A 24,230-nucleotide genomic window follows, 5' to 3' on the forward strand; every position below is an offset into this window, starting at 1 on the left:
ACTGGTAAATGTACCATTTGTTATAAATTGGAACAGGGTTGCATATTTGCTGCTGCGCGGTTTAGTTGGGGTAGTTCATGTTGTGGTTGGGTTTTCTAGTCTGCCTCCTGTGATATCTTGCCGTTCTTTTGCAGGGGCGTTTTGTGTCGCACAATTATGACTGCTCAGGCAGCATCTCCTACCTTTACACATGTTTATGCAGCACTGGTGGCAGTCATAAACACTAGGGTAAGCGTACCTGGAGCTTTTCAGGTTGTCTTGATTTTAACCCTTGACTTGCAATTGGCTGACCATCTATATTTGTTTCCAGTTTCCTCAGACAGGGGAGCTCATACTTAAAAGACTGGTGATTCAATTCAGGCGATCCTTCAAGCGAAATGACAAGCTTACATGCATGGCTTCTGTACGTTTCATCGCTCACCTTCTAAACCAGCAAGTGGTGAGTGTCTGCAGTTTTCATTGTAGCTTAGTGCTAGCTATAATGACAGAGTAATGGAGATGTGATTACTTTATTAGCTATCTTAACTCTCTTGAAAGCTAGAATCTGGTAATGAATGAAGTTCGGCTGGTGCCCTGACATGCTTGCTACCCGTTTACATGAGCAAAAGCATGTCAAGCACGGCAGCTTTGAAAATTCATTCACACTCCTCTATGGGGAGTCATTATGCTGGCTTCTTTCAAAAGGAATACTCATAACTAGTTGCAAAATATGTTTTCTAGTTTTGAACAGTGTTCAGCACCCATTTTTGAGGCTTCTTCTTTTTGTAGTACCAGGCCATCGAGGACTGAACATGAGTGGTAGGCGGGTGCTAAAGTTTTGTAGGGCTACATTCCACTTGCAGGTATGGTCACAGCGGCACATGTGGGGTTGTACACTGGGGCAATGTCAGGGATAGTCAGGGAGGGTGTTGTGTTAAACATGCGCCAGTCTTTAAATGGGAAAAAGAATAATGTCTGATGCTGATTTGCAACAGCGACATTCAGTGTCAATGGAGATTCAGTTTAAGAATACGAGGCATGTTCCAAAGCTTAACTTGATTGTTTTATTAAACTGCCAGGCTCTTCTTGTGCTGTGCTTTGGTTGCCATAGTCTCTACCAACTCATTCGTGTGCAAAAGGGTCCAACCAGGAGCACACAGACTCTTGCACATGGGAGCTTAAGCTCGAACATGTGACCGGTTTGTGTGATCTGCAAAAGCACACGGGCACTTGGACATGCAAGCCCCCTCCCCCCCCCACCCACCCTTACAAGAAATTTTGCATAAGAAAATCTATAAGTACATAGTTCAAGTGGGACACCCCCATTCCATTCCCCAGCTGCCTCAACCAAGAGTGGCCCATAAATCCACTTGTGACTGATGGCATATTTTTTGAATTCTCACTGGTCAGATTTTCATATGTTCGAACTTCACTGAAATCATTCAAGATAAGCGATAGCAAACACTCACTGCCATTGAGGTTGATTGTATGGCATGAAAATCTCAACCTCAGTGAATCAGGGGTTATGTATTTGTATGGCAAGTTGCCCCAGAATGCTTGTTACTGCTGCAGAATAATTATATTTATTTTCCGCACCTGCTCCAAAATTGACATTTTCTGATACACACCTCCTGCAAACTGTAAATTTTCCTTCTCCAAAAGCTGCTTCAAAACCAGCCTTGGTTGTCCCACCTCTGCACATTACAACTGGTGTGCTGGTTTTTTGTCTTAATGTGACTTTTTCTGCCTGCAGAGGTCAGGGTTCTGCTGCCAGCTAGACTCGGCTCACTAAAAGTGATCGCGGGAACGCTATGAGAAGCGCTGCCTGCTCGAGTACTGTTAGAAGCCCTCCATGCAGGAGTTTGGTGCACCATCCGCTATGTCGAATGCTCTACTGAATGGGAGTCTGACGAATGCGATGATAGTGCCGTGCTTTTGCATAACATCTTCAAGGGAGGCTTCAATTGTTCAGTGTTGACAATAGTTCATTATATCCAGCAGTGCCTGTAGCGGTAGCTTGCTTCTTTAATGTTGGCACTTTGGTCCCTGCCAAAACTGTCCGTTATGTTAGTCAACCACATAATGAGCTGTTTATAAAGTGCTCAAGTTGATTGAGGGAAAAGTCTTGTCATTAAAGTCTGGTTCTGTGCTTTGCCATTTGTAGTGAAGGCAAACACTGTTTTGGCAGCAAGATGTGCATTATTCTGGTTGCCATTAATTGAAAAAAATATATATACAATGTAGTTTGAGGCATCTCAGTGGCCTTGAGACATGTGACGGCGCTTTTGCTACCACAGCCATTCGAATCTCGTGAGTCACTAGCTACACAAAGACTGATGACAGGAGCTGAATACATCAAAGTAGCAAGAACTAATATAAGTGCTTTATCCTAGCGCAGTCATGCGATATGTTGTGGCATATGATATCGAATGGGTACTTGAGTCACTATGAGTCATTTGGTGCTAAGAATACAGGAAGCCGTATAAGGAGGCCAGGGTTTTGCTCAAATATCTCTCTCTCTCTCTCTCAATATTAACATAAATGCATGGGTCCGAGTGGCCTTCGTGCATTTCACCCTGGATACATACATAGTGTTCCAGTAATATGCGTTGTGGGGCTAGTTGGTTCATACTCAGATTGGTTTTATGCGCACAAAAAGATTAAACAAAAAAGACAAGGGAGACAGGACGGAGCGCTTTCGTCTTTTTGTGCGCATAAAACCAATCTGAATACATAGTGTACACTGCAAATTGTTTGTGGTGCATTGATGGATATAATATCTGTTTAGTTTTGTTATGTGTTTTCTTTTTTGACCTTTTTCAAAATGCATCACTCTTTGTTTCTTTTTTTTTCCAGGCTCATGAAGTTCTAGCCCTGGAAATTTTGACACTTCTCCTTGGAAACCCAACTGATGACTCTGTGGAAGTTGCTGTGGCATTTTTGAAAGAGTGTGGCATGAAGTTGACCGAGCTCACACCAAAAGGAGTGCATGGTTAGTTTTTGTGATTGTATGAAGAGGAATAGCAAAAAAAAAGTGACAGTTATTTGAACAGATCTGTAGCATTAAAGCTGCATTATGTATAGAAACATGTCAATGACTAGATGTGACAACATAGATAACCACGGTAGAACGAGAGAAAGAAGATGGCTACGTGGTATGAAAGACAGCTGAGCAAGGGTTGATGGGGAGCCACAACAGCATGGCCTGATGCTTTGCTGTGTGACATTATTTTGAAAAGCTTGTGATCTTCTGAAAAAAGTAGTTAAAAATGAGCATTTGCTAAATGCATCAGCATATAGCTTCATAGTTTTTATATAACCTCCCAAAATTTTAATTTGTATCTTTTTCTGTTCACTCTGCTTGCTCACACTGTGGTTATTCTTATTTCAGCCATATTCGAGCGACTGAGAAGCATTCTTCATGAAGCCAATTTGGACAAGAGAGTGCAGTACATGATTGAAGTCATGTTTGCTATTCGCAAGGATGGATTTAGTGTAAGCTTTGGGTTTCTCTTCATTATTTGCACTTTTCGTCGAATAAATCTTGTTTTTATAGTTGGATGCTACTTAGACGAGCACTTTCTGCCACTTATGTGCGATTTTTGTAGAATAAATTGCTAGCATTTATTATCATATTTTTTCTTTTTATCTTCTTTTAGGCTCACCCCAGTGTTGTGAAAGAGCTTGAACTGGTAGAAGAAGAAAGCCAGTACACTCATTTGTTGGCTTTGGATGACACACTGGATGGGGAGGATATGCTGAGTATGTTGGTCTTCCATTAGTGTTGCCAGAATATGCGGTCTTATAGTAAACCTTTTATGCTTTTGCTGTGTCTCATTCCCTATCTAGATGTGTTCAAGTTTGACCCTGATTACACAGAAAATGAAGAGAGATATGCAGAAATAGCAAAAGGTAAGGTAGGCATGAGTATGGTTGTCTTGTCGTTGCTAATCCATTTGCTGTTTCAGACATTTTGGGCAGTGATGAAGAAGGTGAATCGGGAGGTGATGAGTCCGATGATGAGGATGAGGAGGAAGATGCTCAGGGTGAGTTTTTTTCTATTTAGTGCTTACACTACTGCAAATTGTTATGTTACCCGGCAAACGTGGCAGTTCTAGTGAGGGGTCGAGCAACATGAAATGAATGCGCAGTGCGGAAGGATATGCAGGAGTGGTGTTGGATACGGAGTATGATTGAGTGAGCTATGAACTATCTTATGAAACAAGCAAAGGCTATCTATGTGATGGCAAGTGCTTAGATTCAGAAGTTTGGATTGAAGTTTTAATGCTGTTACACTGGTATTGAAAGAGTAGTCAGAACGAATTAACCTTACACCGCAGTTCTGCAAAGCTTCAAGGGAATTTGCTAGGTAACTTTGATGTGGATGCCAAATAGGAGATGCATATTCTAGCCTAGTCCTGATGAGCGATTTATAAGCGAGTAATTTCACGTACCATAGTGCATGCTGTAGGTGACAAATCCAAGAGACTGGTTTGCCGATGATATGACGTTAGTGATATGAGTGCGCCACGAAAGATCATTGCTCAAGGTTACTCCAAGGTATTTATAAGATTGCACAGATTTGATAGAATTGAGGATAGTGTAGTTAAATACATGGGGCTGTTGGCGACGATGAAAGGAAACAAGCTTGCATTTGTTGGCATTTAGCTTCATGACCCATTGTTCGCACCATTGTTTGCAATGTAAGCGTGCACCTTCGTTCTGTTTCATGGGATGATAAAAAGTTAGAAGCCAGCGTCCGAACTGGTGCCCTCGGCACGCTGTGCTACTGTGGACAGACGCTATGTGTCGCTTAACTCGCCCAACGCTCCTTTTTGTCTGCCGCTTTGAAGCTGTGCTCTTTGTTGGAAAATGCCTTGCGCGTTTAATATCGGTACACACTCCCATGGCTGAAACATTAGTCAGATACTTGCTTTTCTGCTCATTTGGAATGCCCATAAAGTAAACACAGAACAATTCTCAAAAACTCTATGCTCCTTTTGCTGCGGTTCCTAGTCTTCTGTTGTGACGAAGGCTGGCTTTCTGTGACAATTTGTTCATCTGGAAAAGAAAAAAAAACGGCAAGATTTTTCAGCAGTTTCAAGTGTACCTATTGACGCATACTGTAATTTGCACCATTTGGTAGTGTACAAAAGTGCGTAATGCTTTTCATGTTGGTAGTTATATTCTTGCATTGATCTGCAGGCAATCTTTTCATTTTGTAAGTGAGCTGCATGAAATATCACCCTCACACTTCAAACATATGTTGCTCATTTTTTACAATAAGTGCCACTGTTTCTTCATGGGAAAATCATGTTCTTAACCTAATAGCAATACGGTCTGAAAACAAACAGAAAACCAGACACGCGGCATTATAACTGAAAACTATTCTGTTCCTTGCTGTTACCTAGCCACTCGACTGATAGTTTAGCGCCCTCTGGCAGATTGGGTCCATCAGTAACCCGTTAAATAAAATGCCGGATGCAACCTTCAAGTGCAAAGTGAGATCATGTTCGGAACCTGAGACTTCTAGTCTCTGCTGAAGTCCCTGGGCGCAACATGGTGAGGATTCAGCGGGAGATTCAATGCAACTATATAAAGATACGATTCCTTTGTTGGCACCATTTCTGATAGGGAAGTTTTCTTGAAGATAATATGTTACAGAGCATTTACATCACAAATTCACTATTGCCAAATATTGTTGAGGCAGTTGCGCTATTTACACAAATTTTTTGTACGTTCACTTTGGTTTTACAGTCGCGAAAAGCATTCCACACTTCTGTGCATTACCAAGCGGCGACAAATGTGACATTGGCAAATTCGCCTCATTAAACATGCAGCAAAGCCCTACTCGAAACAGCGGGAAATATTGGCTGAAGACTAAGAGTCGCAGGAAAAACTGTATCGAATTTTTGAGATTCATTTGTGTGCATTAATATGCTCAAACTCCAAGCTAGAGAAAAGAAATTATTTTATATATCGATGCATCTACGAGAGCTGTGTATTGATATTAAATGTGCCAGGTATTGTAACGAAGAGCCCAACTTCACGGCGCCAGCCAAAAATGAACGTTGAGCAAGCTTTGCTGGTGTGCAGCGCTCACCCTCAGTGGCACAGTGCTCTGAAGGCACGTATTCTGATGCGGCACATGTTACCCATTTATAAAAGAGAAGCGAAGGAGCAGCCTTATGTCAGCCATTTTACACTCACAGCCGGAGTGCAGTGGCCACTGACAATGACTCGAATTTTATTTAATTGTAGTGAAATTTCATGGTAGTGAAGCTTTAAAGGCTGATCTAGTCTCTATATTTGGAAATGTTTGAAGCACAAAGTGCACTTGTTCTTGTGACTGTTACCATCGTTACTCCGTGTTAATTTGGGGAGCTTGCATCAACATTTTGCAAAGCGTTGGCCCTCATTAGTGAGGAAATTGAGTGACATGACATTCATGAGGCCTCTTAAATTTTGAGACGTGCGAAGGCTTAAGTTGGTACGCCAGACATGTGCAGCATTTTTTACCTCTGCTTTCATTTTTACAGGGGAGGAAAATGGTGAAATTATAGACAATACTGAAACCAACCTGGTGGCTCTAAGAAGAACAATTTATTTGACCATCCAGTCCAGCCTCAACTTTGAGGAATGTGCTCACAAGTTACTGAAGCTTGAGCTCAAGCCTGGACAAGTGGTGAGGCCCTTGTCAGTAGATAATAGCGTTGTAGTCTACCAGACTGCCTTAAGGTTGACATTGTTGCTGGCTAAAGGGGGGATTAGCCTTCCAGGTTTTGCCAGCAATTGCTCCACTGTAACAGCACTTAAATATTAATTGCTTTCACAAGTTAGGCACGTACACACAAAGCGTGGAACCGCCACCATCTTGAATGCAGATCTGAGTCGTGTAGGAAAACTAAAAGAAGCCATGTCACCTCCTTTCTACAACACCGGTTTCGGCACGGGTAGACTGCGTCCTGAAGTGAATTCCTCTTTTTTATAGAGAAGTGAACAGCACACTTCTTTCCGCACTGCACCTTGGATAGCACATAATGTAATGTCCTATATCCCCTCACGCAGCATAGTTGGAACACAGTGGAACTGTGCCAGGCCCGTCTTATACTTCCACGCAAGGGCTACAGATGCAATATAAAGTGCCAGTCTGCCTCTCCCAATCTGTTATGCAGTGCTTGTACATAGTTGCATAACAGCTTGGGTTCACTGTCAACATACATTCTGCAGCCTTTGCTATCATAGTGTTTTTTGTGTTTCGTAGCAAAGTAGTTTATTTTCATAGTCAAGATACATTCTATGCTTTTATTGTTTTATACTTATCAGCAACATTGGCACGCACATTTATTAGCTGCTGTAACACTGAAGTTTACTGAAAATCTGTTATGTGGGAAGCATTACAGTTTGATTGTAACTTGCTCAATTTTAAGGTTTCATTTGCAATTACTGTAGTGCCTCGTACATTTTTCGGGTTCCCTTGTGTGTGCCTAAAATTTTTTCAGTTTAAAAGTGCAGAAATATTTCTCCTACGGTGACCAGTTTAATGCATTCACTTTTTAGTGTTCAAGACAATGAGTCTTGTCAGGTGTTTGGAAGAACATCAAGCACAGAGTTTTTGCATTTTTGGACTTCGAGCATTTTGGCTAGTGTCATGCATGAACATTTTGTTGGCTAAAACCGCCAAGTAAAATTGAAAAACAAGGTGTTATAAACAGTGGGCATTGTAAGTAGTATTGAAGTTTGCATTGCTGTTCTTTTTGGATGTGTGTAGGGGTGTGTGAAATTTTCTAATACGAATCAAGTACAAATATGGAAAAAAAAGATGGAAAATTAAAAAAATAGCAAGCCTGTTCGTCTTGTTTATTTCGGAGTTCACATCCTAGTTGGAAATGAAACTAAACTACATCCTACTGTAAAGTTTAGTATAAATTTTATCCAGGATTCCATATACCAGATTTTGTACAGGAAGGACCTGCATTAAGCCAGGTGGAAGTGTCATATCACTGCTAAATATGGTAAACTCTCGTTAATTCGGCCTTCTTTAAAGGACCTGAACAAAATGCCCTTATTAAATGAAAGCTCCGATTATTGAATGCACCTTTAAAAAGTGCGATGAACCATTCGCATCACAGTAATTTCATCTGATGAATACCCGTACAATAGATGTTTGCGTTTTATATGAAACCGTAGTGAGAACGACGTTTTTTCTCGTTTTGGTCAAGTACTTTGCTTTGCGCACACTGTCAGGAAGGCCCTCTTCACCAAAGTCCCTCTCTACAAAACGGCTCCGCCATGTTTTGAGGATGCTTCACTGCACAACCCACGTGGTTCAAACATAGCGGTGAGGCGCGCAGCACAGGGAAACTGCGATGAATTAAAAAAATTTTCATTTTCTAATATTCAGAAATTTTTGAATATCAGTTTTTCAAACATGAATCGAATAACAAACACTTTCGATTCGTAAAACTCTGCACACTTCTAGTTGTGTGTGATGTGAGCAGTCATTTTGCAATTTGATTGTCAAGTGAGATTGCTTTGCAGGTAGTCATGCACAGTGGGCAGTCATTAAGACTTGTTAGGTTCATGCTGCTTACTCGAAGGGGGGGGTTCAGTCCTGTGAACATCGTGTTGGGAAGCAGCTACATTTAATTCGAACTCCTCTTTACTGAAACAAACTTTTGGTGCTGTTCAAGTTTGAGTTATTTGTGTGTGACTATTGCAGCATGAGGTGTTACTCATGGTGTCTTTCTAGTGTCGTAGTGTTGTGCATATTGTGGGCTGTGGTTGTTGTTGTGAGCACTTGCATGCTATTAACTAAATTGTTGATGTTGCAGACTGAAATGTGCCACATGATTCTTGACTGCTGTGCTCAGCAGCGCACTTATGAAAAGTTTTTTGGACTATTGGCCCAGGTATGTATATATTCCAGTAAGCTTAAGTGAGTTTCTTTTTGCTGTTTTCTTTTGTCTGCTGTTTCCTTCCTGCATTATTTGTGTGCTTGTGCGATCTTGCCTGCTGAAGTTCTTAGGTGGAGTGCAGAGAACATAGTATGGTAATTTTTTTTTAAATTATGATTAGTGAAGGTAAAATTCGTGTAGCCTGATCTTGCATTTTACCATTTATTTTGTGCTTGGTGAGTAATAGGATATTGGATGGAAACCATGCAGGCCATATCTTTAAATTCAATGGCCATTTCTGCAGCTTTAATGATTGTGTATAAAACCTTTTTGTGCATTTTCCTGGTCAGCTACATCATAACTTCAGTGTGCATTCTTCTTGGTTGCATCCTGAATCAGCAGTGGTCATTTGCAATATATGCTGGGACTTCTTCTTTTGAAACTATGCTCAGCCTTAGCAAGAGTTTACAACATGGTCAGGTTTGGGTCTGTTGTCATCATGCTGGCCGGTTTTTATACATTTCATTTGAGGTCATTGCACTTTCCACCTAGATCCAAGGTATACCGTATTTACTCTCATAATGCTCGCACTTTTTTTCGCGGAAAATTGTTGCTAAGTGGGGGGGTGCGATAATTATGCGGGGAAAATTTTTGAGTTCCACATCACTTTCTGCCATTAAAGTGGTATCATCCGCATATCTAAGGTTGTTGATACGTTTTCCAGCAATCTTCACTCCAGCTGAAGACTCGTCCAGACTGGCCTTCCTCATGATGCACTCTGCATATAGGTTAAATAGGCAGGGCGACAGTATGCAGCCTTGTCTCACTCCTTTCTCGATCAGAAACCAATCAGTAAGACCATGCCCAGTTCTGACTGTGGCCTCTTGCCCTTCATACAGGTTCCTGAGGAGACAGATGAGGTGAATTGGAACTCCCATCTCTTGGAGAGCTTGCCACAATCCGCTGTGATCTAGGCAGTCAAATGCTTTCGCATAATCAATAAAACAGAAGTAGATGAGTTTCTGGAACTCTCTTGCTTTTTCCATGATCCAGCGAAGGTTGACAATTTTGTCTCTAGTTCCTCTGCCCTTGCGAAACCCAGCTTGCACGTCCGGAAGCTCCCGATCCACATATTGCTGCAGCCTACCTTAGAGGATTTTCAACATTACCTTGCTAGCATGCGAAATAAGCGCGATCGTGCGGTAGTTGGAACAATCTTTGGCACTGCCTTTCTTTGGAATGGGGATGTAAACTGACCTCCTCCAATCCTGTGGCCACTGCAGAGTTGTCTAAATCTTCTGACATAATGTATGCAGAATGTTAACAGTGTCATGGTTGAGGTTTTGAAGCAACTCAGCTGGAATGCCATCAATTCCGCTAGCTTTGTTCTTAGCAAGGCTGGCTAAGGCCCATTCAACTTCACTCTTCAGGATGCCCGGCTCGAGATCAGTAATCACAACCGTCTTATGTTGGGTTTGCACATTCAGGTCCTTCTTGTACAGTTCTTCTGTGTATTCCTGCCACCTCTTCTTTATCTCTGAGGCTTCAGTGAGGTCCTTGCCTCGTTTGTCCTTTATCACGCCCAGCTTAGCACAGAAGCTTCCTTTGATATCTTTGATTGTCTTATACAGAGCTCTTGTGTTCCTTAATTGGCTGTTGTCCTCAACTGCTTGGCACTGTATGTTCAGGAAGGCATTCTTAATTCTCCTTGCTATTTTCTGAAAATCCGCATTGAGAACCTTGTATCTTTCTCTTTCCCCCATAACTTTTGCCATTCTCCTTTCGTCAGCTATTTGCAAAGCCTCTTCAGTTAACCAGTTTGCTTTCTTGCATTTCTTTTGCTTTGGAACTACCTTAGCAGCAACTTCTTGTATTATATCACGAACATCAATCCACATCTCTTCGTGTTGTCTGTCTTCTAGATCTAATTCTTGAAATCGATTCCTGACTTCCACAGCATATTCTAATGGAATTTGATCCAGATCATACCTGAAAGGCCTTCTAGTTTTCTGCGTTTTCCTCAATCGAAGCTTAATTTTGGCAACAAGAAGCTGATGATCGGTGCCACAATCGGCCGCAGGCCTTGTTTTTACTGCTTGTATAGCGCTTCTCCATCTCTGCCGGCAAAGAATATAATCGATCTGATTCCTGTACAGACTGTCCGGTGAAGTCCATGTGTACAGGCGCCTCTTGTGCTGTTGAAAATGAGTATTCGCTATGGTCAGGTTGTTTTCTTGACAAAACTCTACTAGCCTCTGTCCAGCTTCACTTGGCTCGCCAAAACCGAACTTGCCTATAATTCCGGATATTTCTTCACTCCCGACTTTAGGATTCCAGTCTCCTATGAGAAAAACGACGTCTGATGATGGGGTGCGGTCTAAAAGGCATTGTAGGTCTGCATAAAATCACTCAACTTCAGCTTCTTCAGCAGTAGTGGTCGGTGCATAGACTTGGATAACTGTTATGTTGAAAGGGTGACCTTGGATCCGAAGTGAAATCATTCGGTCGTTTTTGGGGTTGTACCCTAGCACTGCTTTGCCCATTCTTCTGTTTACTATGAGAGCGACCCCATTCCTTCTCTTGGATTCGTGCCCACAATAAAAGACATAATGGTCGCCGAAGTTAAATTCTCCCATTCCGGTCCACTTGAGCTCGCTGATACCCAAGATATCAATGTTCAATCTGTCCATTTCTCGCTTGACGACATCCAGTTTACCTTGCGTCATAGATCTTACATTCCATGTTGCTATGTGATATATCTCCTTGCAACATCGGACTTTCCGGTCGCTTCCCGACACATCCACAACTGAGCGTCCTTTTGGCTTTAGCCCAGCCGCTTCATTCGTCCTGGAGCTACTAGGAATCGCCCTTTGTTCATCCCCAGTAACATGTGGGACGCCTTCCAACCTGGGGGGCTCATCTTCCGGCACCATATCATTGATGGTATTGTGACTGGCCATAGGGTTTCCTTGGCAGGAAATACTGGGGTGGGTTGCCATTACCTTCTCCAGTGAATCACAGTTCAGTTCAGTTCAGGCGTTCAGTCGTGTCCGACTCTTCGTGACCCTATGGACCATGTCACGCCACGCTTTCCGGTCTCTCACTATCTTCTTAACATCACATAGCTTCATCTGCAATGCCTCGAGAATGCCATCTAACCATCGCGTTCGCTACCTACCCCTTCTCTGGCGACCCTCAACCTTTCCCAACATCAAATCTTTCTCCAGCGACTCCTCTCTTCTCATCAGATGACCAAAGTAGCTGAGCTTTAACTTTAGAATTTGACCCTCCAATGAGCAGTCAGGGTTTATGGTCGACAATATCGACTGATTTGATCTTCTGGCAGTCCAAGGAACTCTTAAGAGTCTTCGCCAGCACCACAATTCAAACGCGTCAATTCTTCGGCGGTCAGCCTTTTTCACAGTCCAACTCTCGCATCCATACATCACAACTGGAAAGACCATAGCACGGGTTATACGGATCTTGGTTGGCAGACTAATGTCTCTGCTCTTTACTAGGCGGTCAAGGCTAACCATTGCTCTCTTTCCCAGAAGCAGGCGTCTCCTAATTTCATGGCTGCAGTCTCCTTCCGAGGTAATCTTGGCGCCCAAGAACAGAAAATCTGTCACAGCTTCCACTTCTTGTCCATTGATGCTCCAGGACTTTATAGGGCAAGACGCCATGATCTTCGTCTTTTTAATGTTCAGTTTAAGCCCAAACTTCTCACTCTCTTCTTGTACGCGCATCAGAAGTCTCTTGAGATCCACTTCACTTTCTGCCATTAAAGTGGTATCATCCGCATATCTAAGGTTGTTGATGCGTTTTCCAGCGATCTTCACTCCAGCTGAAGACTCGTCCAGACCGGCCTTCCTCATGATGCACTCTGCATATAGGTTAAATAGGCAGGGCGACAGTATGCAGCCTTGCCTCACCCCTTTCTCAATCGGAAACCAATCAGTAAGACCATGCCCAGTTCTGACTGTGGCCTCTTGCCCTTCATAAAGGTTCCTGAGGAGACAGATGAGGTGAATTGGAACTCCCATCTCTTGGAGAGCTTGCCACAATCTGCTGTGATCTACGCAGTCAAACGCTTTCGCATAATCAATAAAGCAGAAGTAAATGGGTTTCTGGAACTCTCTTGCTTTTTCCATGATCCAGCGAAGGTTGGCAATTTGGTCTCTAGTTCCTCTGCCCTTGCGAAACCCAGCTTGCACGTCCTGAAGCTCCCGATCCACATACTGCTGCAGCCTACCTTGCAGGATTTTTAACATCACCTTGCTAGCATGCGAAATAAGCGCGATCGTGCGGTAGTTGGAACAATCTTTGGCACTGCCTTTCTTTGGAATGGGGATGTAAACTGACCTCCTCCAATCCTGTGGCCACTGCAGGGTTGTCCAAATCTTTTGACATAATGTATGCAGTGTGTTAACAGCGTCGTGGTGAATCGCATTTTGTCAGAACTCTCTGCCGTGACCTCTCTGTCTTGGGTGGCCCTACACAGCAGAGCTCACAACTTCATCGAGTTTCGCAAGCCCCTCCACCACGACAAGGCAGTAAAGCAGAAGTTACCCTTGTTATAAAAGTACAGGGTCGCCAAAAGCACAAATTGCTAAAGCACTTTATTTATTGCACGCAGCCTCATCATCACACCCCGCGTTCCGTGGTATAATGCTCACAGCAGACCACATAGTTCTACTCTTAATCAGAGACTTGATCCGAGTTCGTATCGACACTGCAATCGCTGTCCCCAGTAGCGCACTACGCAGAACTCGACACCGAAATGCCTGCTGGCAGTGCGGTTGCTATGCTGTAGCCCATACCTTTCAGCTTAAAAGCAGCTGTATAACTTGCGTACTGCCCCACCGCAATGCGGCACCAAGTACACGGTAGACGGTGGAACAAAGCAAGTAACACGGACAGAACGAAGGAACAATGACAACGAGACGCAGAGACACCTTGCAAAATGGCGACGACTACAAGCATCACGGAGGTAAAAAAAAAAAAAAAAAGAACATAACCGATGATGATGATATATCCGAGCACGCTATTTCTGCCTGGTAGCGTGTGCACACGAGGCCAGCTAGGTTCAGTAGCGCTCCGAAGATGGCGCTTGTTACCATTAGCAGACGACTCTCGCGGTGGTAATATTGGTGGTGCGATGATTATGCAGGGGGGGGGGGGGGGGGGGGGGATATATTTTTGACGGCCAATGTAGGGGGTGCGAACATTATGCGAGTATATACGGTAAATTGCTAATACAATGCTGGTGGCATGCGGTTGCTTTTTCTTATGCTTTTTTATCACTTATATTTCAGGTAAGAAATGGTTTCATTGCAGATGTCCCATTGATCAGTTGCACTGATTAAAATAAAGCACTGTATTCAGTTTTGCTTTCAGTGACAGTTGACATCATTCGTATGTGCGTCATAATGAGCCCCTGATTTTTTTTTACCATTTGCTTCAGTATTGTTAACTAGGGTATATTTTCTTGACTTCTTTTTTTTTTTTTTTTTCCAGCGTTTCTGCCAATTGAAAAAGGAGTATGCAGAGCCCTTTGAGCAGATCTTCTTGAGCTCATACGACACCATTCACCGTTTTGAGACAAACAAGCTACGGAATGTTGCCAAGTTTTTTGCCCACCTTCTCTTTACAGATGCCATTCCATGGACTGTGAGTGTATTTTGCAGTAGCCCTTCAGTTTTTCCAGTGTACAGATGCAAGTAAATGGTTCGGTACACAGTAGAATTGCATTAAATGTTTTGAGGTGTTTTTTAGCGTTTGAGATTTGCAGTATATGGGCATATGAGTAAAGTAAAAAAAAAAAAAAAGAAATTTAGTGCACTGTTTTAGCGTTTCATAAAGCGAGGGAATTGGAAACAGGTCTGGCAAACAGATATGCACCCAGAACTGCGAAAAGCACCAGTATGCTACTAATTCGCATATCACCAGTTTTTACTACTGAATGTTATGCCGTCTCAGTAGCTGTAGAAACAATATTAGAAAAGTTTAAAAGGGCATTTCCTACTAAGACTCTCTAAGCATAATCGCAGCTTGCACCACAAAAATGCAATGCAGCCCTTAATTGGAGATGCCATACATAACGTGGTAAATGTTGATGAACGAGGACAGGTAACAAAATTCTGCTGGGTTTTGGGCACGCAGGCATCAGAGGGGATGAGAAGGCTGAGGAAAGTGTTGCACATGCTTGCAATGCTGTAGTAAAACAAATTGAAATGCCTCGTTAAAGACTGTGTGAATGAAGTTCGTACAGAGTGAACTCTGGAATAAATGGCAGCCTTCTTGGAATAATAAAGTAAAAACAAACTGCATCTGGTTAAACCAAAAATTGAGGAATGGAAGTCATGCTGTCATCAAAGGCTCTTTATTGAAGTAATCTTATGTCTCCTCCGCATTAGACTTTTATATCTCACGCAGAAGTTGATGCTCCTCAAACGGGAAAAGCCTGCGTGTGCAGTGATGGCTTAACACTCAACCGTAATCTACTGTTATGCACAAAACTCAAGAAATGAGAAAAAATAATTTTAAATCTCTCTATAAAGAACACATCCCTTTTCATCCAATGCTCTTGCTAAGACAAAATGCACTTGTTGAGATTTCATCTGTTTTAGTTTTTTTATTTAAAGGAAGTAAACCCTTTAAATGAACTGTGACCTATTGCTTATAAAAAAAAAATTAGCACAACAGCACACTTAACCCTGTGTTTGGTTAGCTCCTTGAGTGCCAGAAAACACAACACAGTAAACATTAATCGGGGAAGTTAGGCCTTTTTTTTTTTTTCTTTTTTTTCCTCTAACCGCCGCACTATGCGACCTTGCTGAACTTTGAGGAATAATTGCTTTAGTAAACAGTAGATCAGCCTCTATGTGGGGTTTGTGATTTCACTTATTTTTCAAGATTACTCTAAGGAGTCGAGATTAAGTACATTGTGGGAAAGATTAAAAATGTGCTCTTCTTTCATGTGTGCAGGTTCTGTCCCACATCAAGCTCACAGAAGATGACACCACGTCATCAAGCCGTATTTTCATAAAGATCCTCTTTCAGGAGTTGTGCGAGTACATGGGACTGCCAAAACTGAATGAGAGGATAAAGGATCCGTGAGTTGTTTCGTTCAATTCCTTGTATTGGTGTGCTTTCATCACTTGATGCATATTCAATTTTAAAAGGTTGCACTTTCGTGTAACCTGTATAGATATGTGCACTTAGTGTTGGCATCAAATTCTCATCATTGTAAATGTAAAGGCACTGTAGAGTCATTGAAAGGCAATTCTTCACCTTCCTGTTTCTGCTAACAACAAAAATTAGCTCCAGTGGTATTTGTTTGGGTTTTGTGGAGTACTGCATAGCATGCAGATTTCTATCTGAGAATGTGGGACATCATATGTCCTATGCCCTCAGTCCCATCCCATGTCTGGTGCACTTTTGTGTTTTTAATTCATGTGCAAGCAAGAAGCACTGGAGAAAATTGTGTATGTTCTAGGAATGCAGGTCTGGTCCTTACTCAAATTTGTGTATAAAAACCGTAGCATCTAAGCTTAGTTTACCACCCGCTGTGGTGGTGCAGGATGCGGGATCGAATCCTAGCCTCTGTTGCCGCATGGGAAATGCAATCACCCAAATCTTTTTAATGTGATTGTATTTATTTACGGTTGCACAGTCATAGCTCATTACTCGCGGCGTGTACAGCAGCACTGACATTCGTAATATGTGATATGTAGTTTGTTTTTCTTTATGGAGTTTAACGTCCTAAAGCGACTCTGGGTATGAGATGCCGTAGTGGAGGGCTCCGGAAATTTCGACCACCTAGGATTCTTTGATGTGCCCTGACATAGCACACCACACAGGTGCCTTTTTTTTTTTCGCCCTCATGGGAAAGCTGCCACCATGGCCGGGGTGTAATCCCACATCCTTGTGTACAGCAGTCAAGCACTCTAATAGCTACGCCACTGTGGTTGCCAGTAATCTGTGGGGTTCACTTAATATCCGAGCGTGTGGCTATGGCTCGTGTGTTTGCATCAGTGGTAGTGCCATGGGAGAACTTGCAAAATGCCTCAAATTCTGCTCGTTGTACAAAGCACACTTCGGTCAAGGAAATTTACAAATTCGTATCACTTGAAATTCATATAATTCATATTTGTGTCATTGAGATCCTACAATATGAAGGAAGCCAACAGTTTTTTTTTTCTGCTTCTACCCATTCAATGAAATTCTATTTTTTTCGTTTTTGCAGTAAGATGATGAAACAGTGCTCATTTGTTTCCAGAGCTGAATAAAATTTAATTGTAGATGAAAAAGCCGCCAGATTTTTTTCCATTTTTCAAAGACTGCTGCCTTTTTCCACACATGTTGTGAAATGCTAGTTCTCTTTTTCATGCTTCTAGTTAAGGTAATAGTATAGTACTGGATTGTTTACACAGTTGAATAATTTTTAATTGAAGGTGAAGATAATCGTTATTTCTATAAGGAAAGGTTGTGGAGCCCTTAGTCATTCACTTTCCATTGCAACTGCAGCCACTAAAAATAATGGCACGACATATTGAGGTGTCACCTTCTAGTATATAGCTGTGAACTCTAAAATTTCCTTTCAGAAGGCAAATGGCAAGCTGGTATACAAAGCAGTCCATTTATAACGATACTGAGAAAACCGGAAAGTCAGATCATTATAACTGATTATTGCTATATCTGGACCCTTGGGGGGAAAAAAAAGAAAAAGAAAAAAAAAAGAAAGCACCCACGTATTTTCCCATGCATGTAGGCTTGCCTGCTTACCAGCAATGAGTAAGTTGGGTCGAACGACTCTAATTATCGTAGAGAGCACTACACACTTTATTACAGGATATATCAATAGCCATAAAATAACTTAAACATACTTTAAAAAAGCCGGACATTTGCGCTCGCTTGAGCAGCAGCTGAACCTTGACGATCGCTGTGTGCATCGCATCCAGTAGCGCGTACACTGGTGGCAGTCCTTTATGCGTACATGAAACCGACTAGTGACTGGAGGAACTGCAGGACATCCCCAGCCTTGATGATCGCTAAAATCATAGAGTGCGAATGCCCGTATTTTTTTGCAAGGCTTCTAACCTTGAAACCCTGCCAAAAATTCTTATGAATCTGCTATAGGGAACCCAAGCTGGAGTTTGCTCCGCGACGGCAGCGCTCGGTTTCTAGCGGAGCGGAGAGGTACTACAAAAACTATGCGCAGCCGTGCCTGCACTGCGCACGGCTGTCTGCGGAGTCTGCGGGGAGCACGTGCCACGCACAGCTGCACGTGCACGCGGAGCAGGAGAAAGAGTGAGGAGGAGGGAGATGGTCACGTGCAAAGCCGGCGCTCTTTGCCGGTGGTGTTTCTTATGTTTGCTTTTTTTTGGTTGCCTGGCTGACAAAGAGACTGGCTGGAAATGTGTTTTTTATCGGTGCTTTCGAAAGCGAGAAATTATGATTAATTGATCACTGCGAACATTCTTTTCAAAGAACGCTTGTTGGCAGGCTCAGACATTTAAAAAAAAAAAAGACTCGAATTCGCTACTCAAAGGCGAGAGGCAAGTGACGGGTATTTTGAAGAACAAGAGGCGGCGCCTCTTGATGCCTCTGTTCATGTTATTCAAAGAATGAAGGGTCCATTCTTCTCGTGGAGAATAATTGATACGCGTGTACACAGCGACGAGTGCTCCGGGCGCCGGTTGGGAGGCTTCCTTTCCCTTTGTGACTGCTCACTTGAAAGGGGCCCATTCAACTCTTTAGGGACAGGCGTTTTAGGCGACCCCCCCCCCCCCCCCCCCCAACAAGGTGAACAAAAGTAAACGTTGCCACCCATAATGACCCATTCGCTACAGCAGTGCGACAACTACACAGGGTGCTACCGGCGTTGTGGTGCCTGTTTTCGGCGCATTCCCTACAAAGGCACAAAGCATGCCGCCTTACCCTTTGGTTCATGCTGACAGCGGCCAAGGGAAGATCGCTGCTGCGGCGCTGCCATTTGAAATCAATGACTTATCTACCTTTAACGATGAGGGGTTCATAACGACCTGGGTCTCTGACGAGAAGCCGAGGCATGCCATTTTTGCGGCAGTTTCCTCTCTCCACGAGACGAAGAGCGAGGAAAATGCCTGACTACTTTCCATGCAGATGGGGACATCTCTACACAGAAACCTTTGCCTTCTTAATTCCACAGCTACTCTGTGCAAATCCTAGTTCAGTTATCTGCTCTAGCGAGTGTGCAGTTTTGAGCTCCCGAAGCAGGATCACGTATGAGGATAGAACGATTGACGTATATCTGTTTCTCGAGGCCGACTCTGTTCCGCAATGGCTGCTGCGGCACCGCCAGTTGCAAACAGAGGTGGGAGATACGAGTGGTACGAGATACCTAAGAAAAAAAGCCGACAACCATCCCGTTACCGTTTCCACACAAGCTTTGCGAAAAAAGTGCGGCGTCATTTTATTCATTCTAGATTTTTTTTTTCTTGCCCTCTTTGTTGAAGCGTGATGGCGGCCAGAACGCGGCCAAAGGAGGAGAGAAACAAACACGCTGGAATGCAGCACGGAGCAGACAATGCGGCCGTGCTGCGCCGAGGTTTTGACAGGGTCTCCATGGAGGGTACTGATGCACAGAGTGGCGCAGCGCCTCCTAGTCCAGGTTTTCTCCGATTTCATCTCTAGAGCTATCGTGCCATTAATGTAGTCGGCGCCATCGTCCACGAACTTTGAGTCCTTACGGAAAAAAAAAAAACTTCCGCAAGTGTCCTAACCTATATGTCGGTGAGCTTACAGTCTATAGGCCTTCATAGAAATTTCCCTTCGCAGCACAAGTCGTCGCTTTGTTGCTTTCACATCCTCAGCCATGTCGGCTGTCTCTCCTATGCTCGCATCCCCGGCAGCTGAATCTTCATCGAGCAGTCGTCGAGGCGGGAATCCAAGTGCCTATTTAAGAGTCATTCCGACCTGATGCTGTGGTTGGAGCATTGGACAAAATAGGACAACGTGTTCTGTGGTCTCTTCTGCTTGCTGGCACACTGCACACATTATGTCTCTGTCTACATGCCGTCCACCACACTTCGCCCACCAAACCCTCACGCAGGCTTCGAAAACCAGTGAGCTCCCGACGGAGTTCACGCAGTTTGCCGCAGCTCAGCCTTGTGCCCTTCAGGTCGCACAAAGCCGGCAAGGGGATTTTAAATTTGGCTGCTAGTCTATGCTCTCTCTTCTTCCTTTCCTCCATCTTGGGGATACTCCGCAGTACAGCAGGTAGTGTTGTACTCTACACACCCAGCTCTCCTGACCAAGGCCCCAAGACTGGATTTAAAAACCAAGCTTCGCCACCACCTTCTGGGCCTCGAATGAGGACCACCCGATGCCCTCCTGCACCGCCTCATTGGGTTTCGATCGATGGGCGCCAAGAGCCTTGTGTTCCCACCTCACTTTGCCGCCGCTCAATAACTCCCGGATAGCCGACTACAGACAAAGTACCGCATTGGCGAAAGTGAGTCCAGGAACCATCACTGCGCCTTCCATAGGCCCTGAACCAGTTTCATGCGACTGAAGGCCCACAATGCACGTGCCTTCAGTATCTGCTGGCCTCGCAGTGCTTTCGCGCGGATTCGTTTTTCTTGCGCGATGATGAAATCCACACTTGTGGTAAGCTGAACTTCCAGGTATTGATATGGCGACACTGATGGGATCACCCTGTCTTGCATCCTTAGTGGTTGCCCATCCCTCTCTGTCTTGGGGGACCCGCAGGTCATTATTACACTCTTCCTGGTACTGAACTGCAGTCCCAGATGATCTGCTCGTACGCTGCACACATCTATGAGCTGTTGCAGCCCCTCTCTTGCATCGACCACTAATATAATTCCATCTGCATACAGAAGAGCTGGAAGCTTTTGGGACTTGACCTTGCCTTCAATCATATAGGAAAAGTCAAACCCTGCTCTGCATGTCTCCAGGTCACGTTCCAAGTCACTCAGCATCAACATGAACAAAAGTGGGGATAGAGGGCATCCCTGTTTCAGTCACGGGTTCTGACTGAAGGCCCTTTCACTCTGTCACCACAGACGCCGCTGTGTACAGCTCCCGCAGCCGATCCACCACAGTTAGGCGCAGACCCTTTTCAAATAGTTATCATATGCTTTTTCTACGTCCAGAAAAGCTGTCCGTAGTTGACGTAAAGTACTGGGGTAACTGTGATTGGCCTGTACTACGATTTGCCTTCACTGAGATCTCCAGTTCCTTTGTACAGAAAGAACATATGGCCTACAGTCCAATCCCTAGGTACTTCTCCTGATTGAAGGAGCTCACTAGGGGACTCGGGCCTCGTTTGGTCCCATTTTTTTCAATAGGGCCGCAGGGAAAGCACCTAACCCCATTGCTGTGTTCTCTTGAATCCTGGCGATAATATTCTCCAACTCCCGCTTCCCAGTGGGGCCCAGCGAGTTGTATGGGTCTCTTTCAGGCGCTGTCAGGTTGCCCCTGTCGCTTGCTTTGTCCGTCCTCTCTCGCTCCGTGAACTGTTGTGTGGCCCGTTCTGTCATAAATTGTAGGCCTTCTGTTTTCGACAGGGCTTAAGACCAACTGCGGTTGGGGTGATGCCCCATCATAGGCTCTCCGCAGAAAGCGCCAGAACTTCTTTGGGGCATTGCGGCTGCTTCTCCTCAAATTCTCCAAGAAAGCCCTGTCGACCACTCGAGTTTTGGTCTGGATCAGTTCAGTTGCGATCCGTTCTTATAGATTTCCCACAGCTCATGGCAGGTACTCTCAGGTTGTTTAGACCTCATTGCTCTTCAATGGTTTCAGCATGCTACCTTTCTTGCTGTCACAGCATTTCGAATTGTACTGTCCCGTCACTGCTTAGGTGTGTGCCTTTTTCGCTTCCATCTCATACCTTTATTTCACCGAAGGGTAGCCTGTACCGTTTCCACTATTTTCTGGCAGGTACCCACTGGCGCCGCTTCCAGGTGGTTCGCCATCTGTTCAATGTCGCTGTCTGAGAGGAAAACTTTTCTGTCAGTGCCTTCTCCACATCTTTGTTTACACCACCAAACTCCACCAAAATCCAGTTGTGGTCACTACCCAAGCTCCAACTGCCTCCCTTGTCAGTCGTCATTCTTGAGAGAGAGGGACTGCCAATCGTTGGGACGTTATGCATAGTCAATGTAGTAGGAGCTAAGGCCTTCATGAGTGATGCAGCTGTGGGGAGTGTCTGCCTGCGGCCTTGCTGGCCCTCTCTGCAAATGTGTAGGTCTAAAAAAGCCCTGAACTGGTTTCCCAGTAAGCGACCGAACTCCGCAGCCGCGTCAGCAGTGTATTGGTACCCTTTATGCTCCCCCGTCATGGCCCAGCTGGAGTACATAAACTCAACTTGCAGTCCCAGCTCTTTGCAGGTGTCCCTCAGGTCCTCGTTCCATTGGCATGCCGGGTCATTAGGGTTTTCCGGCTCTGGGGGGCCATACAGTTGGAATCTGTGTTTCAGAGCTTTCGACTCTGGGAAGCCGTACTGTAGGAATCTGTGTTTCAGAGCTTTCTGCATCCAGGCCAGCAGCTTGGCTTGGGAGTTCCCTGACTACAGTCTCATGAGCACTGCTCTGGAACAAGTTTTTGAGTCCAGCATGTACAACCATCAGTGCTCGACTCGCATTCCATATGACCTTGGCACAGTCGATGCTGGTGCATATCTTCTGGACTGTCGCGTGCTCTTTCGTTCTGATCTGAACCTGCCTGCTCCACTGCGACACTCGGAGAACAGTAGGCTTCACCAGGAATGCATTTTCATCCTCGAAGAGAAAGGCCTTTCATTGCCTCTGCGGTGTAGCTGAAGTGCCTCCTTGCTGTGCTGTCACCTCTGGCTGGGGGGACTCTGGAGCGGGTGACTCGGTTGAAGAAATTGGTTTCCACTTCTTCTGCGTTCTTCTTTGTGGCTTCCACTCAGTCTCACCCATGGGCCTTACCGGCAGACAGGCAGCACGCATGGTTCCCCCATCTGTCGTCTCTTTCTTCCGACTTCCTCTGCTGCCTGCACTGCATCCCTCTGGTAGCAAAGAATTCACGCCGGTTTCGCATTTTTGGTCACTACAGTCAGAGTCATCCTCACTACCGCTCACAGGCAGATTCTGTTCCTCCCCAGCATCCATCATATAGTTACGGACATCGCCTGTCAACTCCGCAGCTCCCGGGGTCTGGCCGATTTCGAAGGTAGAAGTCGGGCCTTGGATCGCTCTTCGCAGAAACTCTACCTCTTCCTCTGCGGCTTCGTGCTCCTTGCGCTCTGCCTGAAACCCGTGCTCTAAGACCGCCTTTTCTTTTTCCCACGCTGCAATTGCCACGTCAAAACAGGCCACCAGTGGAACGCACAATCGACGATGACGATACGGCTGCATTCTTTGCGCGGCAACACGCAGCGATTGTGATGATGATAGTGCTCATTTCCTAATCACACGCAATTGCGCTCACGGATTTCTTCATGGCAGTCCGTTTTCACCACATATGTCGAGTTTTCACGTCATTCTCTTCTTGGTATTTTATTTTTATTAAACATACAGAAAAATTTTCGTGGTAAACATTCACCTGGCAGCGATAAAACTATCGTTGTATTCGATGTACCGCCGATGATCGTTATATCTGGTTTATTTTTACATTGGGCTAATGGGAAAACTGATAAATCCCAAGAATCTTTATAAGTGATACGTTATTATATCTGGTGTCGTTATAAGTGGACTGCACTGTAATGGCATGATGATAGATGATTATTCTTTGGGCAGTTTCTTTGGGTGCACAAAAAACCTGCAGTTATACAGGTAAACAAAATTGTCATGAAATATAGGTGTTAAAATGCAATTTTTATCTTTTTATAAGTGGTGACATCATTTTTATGGCAATGTTGTAATTTCTCTTGCAGTACATTGCAAGATGCCTTCGAAGGTCTCTTTCCTCGGAATTTGCCCAAGAATACCCGTTTTGCAATCAATTTCTTCACATCAATTGGCCTTGGCGGACTGACGTAAGTAATATTTATAGTTAAACATTACGGTAAATGTAGATATTGCAGCTGTAGTTAGACCCTCAAAAGAACTTTGGGAGAGCTTCATATTTTTGTAATCATTTAAGAGAAGCAACTGTAGCAGCCTCTGTATGATTGATTGCTATATATTTGTCATATTTATTCGCATATTGCTAATCCTGTTTTCAAAATTATGCTCTTCAAACTCTCGGCCGGCCAGCATGTGCAGCTACCGCAGAAAGCTTTTACTCCCAGTCACTTTCAAGTTGCTACCACCATTGCTGTGCAAAGGTTTCATGCACCCCCTTCACAAGGAAGCTGCTTAAAAGATTGCTAGATAATGTAGA

General features: G+C 44.2%; 1 protein-coding gene across 6 annotated transcripts in view; it reads left to right on the forward strand.

Annotated features, from left to right (window-relative positions):
- ncm (pre-mRNA-splicing factor nucampholin) overlaps window positions 1–24,230 on the forward strand; it is a 70,068-nt gene that overhangs the window by 40,540 nt on the left and 5,298 nt on the right. For all 6 annotated transcript variants that reach the window (XM_084590686.1, XM_084590687.1, XM_084590688.1 and 3 more), the window contains 12 exons: window positions 135–228; window positions 311–439; window positions 2,836–2,971; window positions 3,371–3,474; window positions 3,639–3,741; window positions 3,829–3,891; window positions 3,948–4,025; window positions 6,519–6,664; window positions 8,814–8,891; window positions 14,394–14,546; window positions 15,864–15,991; window positions 23,782–23,883. In XM_084590686.1, coding sequence (XP_084446812.1) covers window positions 135–228; window positions 311–439; window positions 2,836–2,971; window positions 3,371–3,474; window positions 3,639–3,741; window positions 3,829–3,891; window positions 3,948–4,025; window positions 6,519–6,664; window positions 8,814–8,891; window positions 14,394–14,546; window positions 15,864–15,991; window positions 23,782–23,883 — 1,314 coding nt within the window. The remainder of the gene's footprint in view (window positions 1–134; window positions 229–310; window positions 440–2,835; window positions 2,972–3,370; window positions 3,475–3,638; window positions 3,742–3,828; window positions 3,892–3,947; window positions 4,026–6,518; window positions 6,665–8,813; window positions 8,892–14,393; window positions 14,547–15,863; window positions 15,992–23,781; window positions 23,884–24,230) is intronic.

The sequence above is a fragment of the Amblyomma maculatum genome, chromosome 1 (genome assembly GCF_055883805.1).
Source record: "Amblyomma maculatum isolate TAMU_Amacu chromosome 1, ASM5588380v1, whole genome shotgun sequence".
NCBI lineage: Eukaryota > Metazoa > Arthropoda > Arachnida > Ixodida > Ixodidae > Amblyomma > Amblyomma maculatum.